This window comes from Priapulus caudatus, unplaced genomic scaffold (genome assembly GCF_000485595.1).
Source record: "Priapulus caudatus unplaced genomic scaffold, Priapulus_caudatus-5.0.1 Scaffold711, whole genome shotgun sequence".
Lineage (NCBI taxonomy): Eukaryota > Metazoa > Priapulida > Priapulimorpha > Priapulimorphida > Priapulidae > Priapulus > Priapulus caudatus.
Window position 1 is genome coordinate 21069 of NW_014577772.1, and position 7469 is coordinate 28537.

General features: G+C 45.6%; 1 protein-coding gene across 1 annotated transcript in view; it reads left to right on the forward strand.

Moving 5' to 3' along the window:
- LOC106812993 overlaps positions 1-6461 on the forward strand; it is an 18402-nt gene extending 11941 nt beyond the window's left edge. The window contains exons 2-5 of the mRNA XM_014817035.1: positions 1132-1323; positions 2696-2902; positions 4161-4301; positions 5620-6461. Coding sequence (XP_014672521.1) covers positions 1132-1323; positions 2696-2902; positions 4161-4301; positions 5620-6194 — 1115 coding nt within the window. The 3' untranslated portion in view covers positions 6195-6461. The remainder of the gene's footprint in view (positions 1-1131; positions 1324-2695; positions 2903-4160; positions 4302-5619) is intronic.
- Positions 6462-7469: the final 1008 nt, after the last annotated feature.

Here is a 7469-nt window from a genome sequence, read left to right on the forward strand (position 1 = left end):
TCCATTATTAGTGTACTTTAATAGTCGGTGATCTATCAGAAATCGCGTAAAAAAGTCTTATTTTGGCCTCCAGAAAGGGTCTTATAAGTCCTTATTTCAACATGTGGCTTACTACTATGAACCCTGCTCGTAATTTCTCAGAATTTCTCAAGGTGCATGGAACATTTTACCAATTTAGTGGTGTCAGTTAGTCACGGATATGTCGCAGTAAGTACTTACAGTAGATATTTCACATACGTTCACCCATTTTGCACACAGGCGGTCACTCATTGTGAAAAATAGAAAAACGCTGATTTCTTCGTTTCGATTTCTGACATAGTAGCCGATGTATAAATGGATATTTCTCTGTGATTACAACTCGGATTAATTTAATTTTACACTCGTTTTAATGGTAACATATTGTGGTAAAGAAGCGCATCAGGGATTGTTATTAAGTGCCGTACTTTATTAGTTATGCCTCTTTATTCGCTAACATTTTCTATTTTAACACAACTTGATTTTTAAGCAGTTTTTTTTCGAGTTTTCTTGGTAAATATGAAAATTAAAGAAAAATCCTGACGCGCTATTTTGGTCCATATTGTGCTTAACATGTGGCAAAAATGTTGTATCCTCACTCTTTGTGGTAGTTGAGAAATATCCAAAATACTATTTTTACATAAAAATTCAAAATTTGTGTGGTAACATAATTAGGTGCTGGAAATTTCATGAAATTTTTTGGCTTGAGCATAGAGATATATCTCCTCTATAAATAAAACAAGTGATTGATTCGATTCATTCACCAATAAATGTTTAATCTTCACTAGAGCAATACCCGTGCACAACGTGGAGAGTATCCTTAAGCCTTTGCTGACCACACTGTTTGAGCACTGTAAAGTTTTATCATACCTAGTGAAATTGGATCGAGTTTGGTGAAAGCCAAGCAGCATTTCCCGAAATTCCAGGAAGAAACAAAGTATTTCACTATTTCTCCATTTTAACTGGAATGAAAATGAACATTTGTTTTAGTTACTCCTGATTTCACTATGGAGTATGTATTTACATAGGCAACCGTACATGCATTTATGTATTTACCTAACAGTATACTGAACACGTGGCTAGCTGTATGTGTGTGTGTGTGTGTCTTTGCTGCAGATTACATGGACGAGTACTGCTATGAACGGAGGCTGCATGCAGACTACAGGGAGCAGTCCAGTGGGCTTCTCTCACTGACAGCAAGCACCTTCTACCGCACTAACTGGACGTGCATGCTGACGATAGAAGCACCGCCTGAACGCATGGTCCTGCTCAAGTTCCTCTCTGTCGACATCAGTGGAAATGAGATTGGTAATGACAGGGCTGTAGCCTCTGGGGGGGGGGGCAGCTGCCCCTTAGATTTTTGAGCAAAATTAAAAAATAAGCTTAGCTAATAATCGTAAAATAAACCTAAAGTGATTTTTTTGGTCACTTATCCGTGAAAGCCTTGTCTCAGACCCACCCGTACCACGCTATGGACGTCGATCAAGAACTGAGCCCGTCGCTCATCATCAGTCTGCACGAAAAACTTCCACCCTCATTGGCCCAGCAGGCCTGTAGAAATGTATAATTCACTGGCCCACACTAGGTTTTACAGGCCTGAATCAATGATCATCATATTATGAAAAGAAAAACCGAACCGGACCGGAAACCGGAAGTTGTTGCGACTTCTAGCGACGACAAACACGCATGGTGTTGACTAGTTACTTCCCCTACTTAAGATCGGGAATATGATGCCCTATCGGTAAATATCGGTAAATTTTCATACAAAATATCGAGAATTTCGGTAAATTCTCAGACTGATCATCACATAAAGAAGCTGAAATATCATTAATAGAATATTTACTCCATTTTTTTTTTCCACTGGCCCATCGGGCTTCTTCATTTACCAGTTTCATTGGCCCCACAGAAAATTGACTGGCCTCGGATACCGGGCCAGTGGTTAATTTCGCAGACTGCATCATTACACAGTTGAGTCATAAAATTTTGCTCCCCTCTCCCCCGATGGAATTTGCTCAGCCTACGGCCCTGAATGACGACTAGCATTTTCCTCGTTATGCTGCAACAACGTGTGTGGTTATGACATTCAAACTGCTACTATTTACTACTGAGCAGGGTTTCTTATACATAAGAGCCACAGTGGCGCACTGCCATTGTCAAATTTAACATCGCCATTGTGAAAATGCTCCTGTAACCACCCAAAAATAAATAGATCACCACCTACGGCACGCCTTTGAATCCATCATGCACGTTTTTTTCCCAAACTGGCCATTACCTCCTTTGTCTAATTTTCCCCCAGAAGAAACCGTGCTGAGGTAGATATTAACCATTGATCAAGTGTGTTCATCAGACATCCTGCAATCGAAAATGTGGAATTTGCAGCAAAGTGAAGGAGCCCTCATCAAAATGAAGGAGCTTGCAGTCTGAAGTTTAAAACTAAAGACATCAATAACTCATTAAATTTGAAGTAACCGCCGGAATGATGGAAATTATAGTGTTAGCTTCTGTACATTGTTTATCGTAGAATATAAATACAGTGGAAGCTGTATTTTACTGCATTTAGCTTTTACTCGACCTTTGAATATCCACAACTTTGGATATTTCAGGGAGTCACATGGTTCCAAAATCTGTACACCTCAGGAGCACATGACGCCCCCTCTAACGCGTGTTGCTTTGCCTGCAGGCCTCTGCAGGGATTTCCTCGTTGTCTACGATGGATCCGACGCCTTCTCGCAGAAACTCACGCCTCCTGGTGGCATGTGTGGCGACGCCACGTGGCTGTTCTCATCGACGGGCAACTTCGTCACGCTGGAGTTTGTCAGTCCGAATGACTACGTTGTATATCGCCGCCGCGTAGGCTTCACGCTGCTCTACACGTCGTTCACGGCCGGTGAGCAGTGGCGCCGGCGACGCCGCGACCCCCTCACGTTGTTTACGGCGTCACAAGCCCATTAATCCGGTGCATTTTTTTACGCTTCGGCTCACTAATCCCCTCTAAGGCGTGTGCGTTCCTGCGGCACATCAGCCGTATTTTTTTTCGTCGAGTGTTAAAAATTAACGGTGACTGGCAAGAGAGCGGGAGGGGTGCCCCTTGGAGCTCTTGTTGATGGGATTTGTCGTTGGCTCTGCGTTTCTTGTGTGCAGGAACTCGGGCAAGCCGCGTGGATTTGTGTCAGTAAATGGGACGTGTAAGGACACCGTGTCCTGTTCTGCCTCACAGCTAACTAGTGTAGACATCTGCACATGCAAGTCAACCTCAACGTGAAATGCAAAAATGTAATCATTCTAAAACTGATAAAGTTTCGCACAGTCAGTGCGATTAAGGTGGGAACAGTCAGGATAAGGGAAGATGGAAACTGTTTAAAGCCGCACTATGCGCATCTACACTCTAATTTCTCCAGTACTAGACTAGCAAATACTTCGTGTCATGCATAATCATACTACCTTATGACAAAATAAACTCTAGTTCCTCCCATTTCGCTGCGCATTGTCTTATAAAAGGCATTTGAAAATACCTCCAATATTGTTCAAATTCTCCGATGTTGTTGACACTTTCGCGTTGCTCTCCCAGGCAACCGTGCAGCGGTGCTGCGGTACAGCGGTACGGGTGTAGCAAAGATAAAAACATGTGACGTCACCTAACCGATTCTTGGCGAAATTGTTTGGCAAACAATTTAGCGTTGGCACCAGATTACCAGATTTCACACTTCTTTCTTGTGGGTTTTAAGCAAACGCGCAGTGAAATGGAACTAGAGTTTATGTTGCCATAAGGTAGTGTGACTATGCATGAAACTAAGTATTTGCTAGTCTAGTACTGGAGAAATTACCGTTTGGATGCGCATAGTGCGGCTTTAAGCGTTGCCACGGCAATAAGGTAGTGGCTTGCCGAAGAAAAAGCTGTGCATTCATTGTGTCAGCGTCATGCATGCAACACGAATCCGTACCATTGTGAGATATTTCGCCCCGTGAGGTCTCGTTAACAGGGGAATCCGCTCGCCTTACTGCGTAGCTGTGAATCCCATCTCGTAATTGGAATTGCGCCGTTGTGTTGGACGGATTAATGAATGTTCAGCGCCCGCGGCATGATTCGCCCCCATGTACTGTATCTTTATCCCTTTTATCCTCTGTCATCATTGCTGTTATTGTAGGACCGAATTGCTCGATTGGCCAGTATTTGTGTGAAAGCCAAGTCAGGTGTGTAGACAATGAGTTGCTGTGCAACCGTCATGACAACTGCGCGGACGGAAGCGACGAGGCGACTCAGATCAATCTGGCAGCGTGCCAGTTGGGTAAGTGCTTCAACATCCATGCTCTCACAGCTTTCATGGAGGCTGTGGATTCGCAAGCGGCAATGCAGTTGTAATTGGAGAAGGCACAACGCACCCACTAGGCTTCAATTATGTCTGTGTGTGTGTGTCTGTGGGGACACACACATGCGCACACGCACGCGCACACGCATACGCACACGCACACGCACACGCAGACGCACACGCACGCGCACGCACACGCACGCGCACGCTCACACGCACACGCACGCACACGCACACGCACACTACTTACAGCTAATTTCATTAGGTTGTTGTTCGTCCTCTTGGTGGCGCCTCCGTCGCCACCTGCGATGGTTCAGCATAATGACGCCGATCATGTACAAGCAGACGACGAGTATGATCGGCAGGATGATCACCAGCTTCTCGACTATGCTGTGGCTATCGTCATCGTCATCGCTGCCGTCGGCCGCACCGCTCCCCATGGGGTCACCTCTAACCGGCACCGGTACGTCGGTAGGCGACGCGGTAGTGGCGCGTCTCAGCGTGCAGTTGCTGTGATAGTCACCGTCCGGGCACAACATTGTCATCTAGGTGTGAGTTTATGCGCACGCACGCACACACAGGCACGCACGCACTGACGTAGTGCGATCACTGCCGAGTTTCGCTGATAGGCTTCCGATCACGCTTCCGTTTCCGCTCACTCGATAGCGTCAGCGACGTTTGACGGCATCGTCGTCATCGTCGTCGTCATTGGCGATGTACTATATCGTTTGGCGGAAAAACCATGAAGTCGCGCGAAATGCACGCGCTCGCATGCGCACTTACACGCACGCATGCGCACAAGTGTTCACTGGTGATCACAATCCTGACTTATTGCCTGATGGAGTAAAGAGAGCGGATGAATACCGGTATGCAAGCCGCTGGTTAGCAGACACACCAGGAATCCAAAGGTCACTAGCAGAAATATGCAGCTTACCACTTTGACACGCTACATGATAAACGTATAACAAATCTATCTATCTATCTATCTATCTATCTATCTATCTATCTATCTATCTATCTATCTATCTATCTATCTATCTATCTATCTATCTATCTATAGTGTGTGCGTGCGTACGTGCCTGTGTGTGTGCGTGCGTGCGTGCGTATGTGTGTGTCAGATGGAAGCACTGAATCAGAATTCCTCTTATTATTTGAAGCGAAAAGAGGTGCTTTTGAAGTGCGAAGCCTGTTAAGTAATGAAATTAATTTAAAAATATAAATGAAGTGCAGGCCTCAAAGGAATTACAAGACAATGGCCGTGAGAAATCATTGTGTGTTTCGTTGTTGTTTGCATTAGGTCTAGCTGCTTGGCAGGTGATCACCATGGTTGGTGTTGGCTTGTTCCTCTACTTCACCATCGGCACTCTCATCTACTTTCGCTGCTCAACGACGGCATCGACGATGAAAGTGACGTCGTCTCGCAAGAAATCGCGCAAATACCCGGATCTCGTCCACTCGTATGTGCAGCAGCAGCAGCAGCAGCAGCAGCAGCAGCAGCAGCAGCAGCAGCGGCGGCAGCAGTTGCCGCGGAAACCCGTTGGATGCAGTGTCGACAAGAGAGCATCCGACGGCGGTGGTGCGGCAAGCACAACATACTGCGCGTCGGACGTCCAGCCGTACGTCGTCACGGCAACCACGCGGCATCATTCGCCCAATGCGCTGCGTGTGCTCCCTATTGATAGGCAGCGTAGATGGAGGCACGGTAGCAGCAGGCCATGTCGCGTGCATGAGTATGCGATATCAGACGGGGTTGGGGCTGTTAGAGAGCAGACAGTGGTGAAATGTATGCTGCCAGCAGACATTGATCATGCTGACAATATCGAGTGGCAGAGTACAGAGCAGGTTCACATCAGCTCCGGTGTATATATATAGCTATTATTGACATTTATATAAATACATAGACATGTGCATATATACATATATCTTTCATAGTTGATCAAATATGTATTAATTTCATCATGATGTCAATTCGGCCACAAGCAATACATAGGCCTACAATCATATACATATATATGCTTATATAGTAAGACATGCCTATTTTGTATATTTCGTATGGGCATTTTAATGTAATTTCTTACTTGTGTAAAATATATCCAGTATAATAGAAATTACCTACGAGATTTTACGTTCACGTTTTTTGTCACTGATGCATATGCCATTATCCAATAAAAAAAGAAACCTAAGGCAATGAATATTACATGGAAAAAGTTTGGTGCTTTTATCCGGAATGTCCCCATTCTCAGATCTGGGCCTAAACCACCTGACTAATAGGGTGTCTATTGACCCCAAATACATGTAACCAACCATGAGACTGCATCTGCATCCATTCATCTCCTAGTAAATTAGTTTACAGCTCTATACGTAGCTGTTAGATGTGATTGTGCAGTCTTCACTGCTTAAAGAGTCATCTTGGGGGTACACACGAGCAAGGATGTAGAGATATAGCGAGGAAATTTAGAGCCACGACTAGTCTAAATCAAACCACATAGGTGTCGAGTTATAGTAAGCACTGTAGAGCCAAGGCTAGTGTAACTGCCCCAGCCGTGTCTAGGTAGATGGTAGGTGGATTCTGCTAGTCGTTTATACCTGGGTCGTGCCCGAGCTCAGACATATGTTTCTGCGTTATTTGGCATATACTGATACGTAGTTGCGGCGAGGAGGGGCGGGAGGGGAGGAGGGGTGGGGTAATGGGAATGGATAGGTGAGTGTAACACGTGCATAATACGTGTCTTTCATGTGTAGATGTTTCTCGGACATCCCTCTCATCCCACTCTTCAGATGCGAGTAAAATACTAGTTGGTGTGTGTCGTGCGTTGCGTCAGTGGCGCGCGTGCGTATATATTATATATATATATATATATAATATATATATATATGTATGTGTGTGTGTGTGTGTGTGTTGTGTGTGTTTGTGTGTGTGTGTGTGTGTGTGTGTGTGTGTGTGCGTGGCGTGCGTGCGTCCGTGCGTGCGTGCGTGCGTGTTTGTGTTCGCATACATCGCTGTATCCCGTCTACCTGCACACAGACTCGCACGCGCGCAGCCCGGCAAGCATGCCGCCCGAGTTGCCGGGGCCAATGTCCCTGCTTCCGTACCTCCCTCCCCACTACAACTATTACACACTCATTGCTCCACAGCCGAGAGAAATC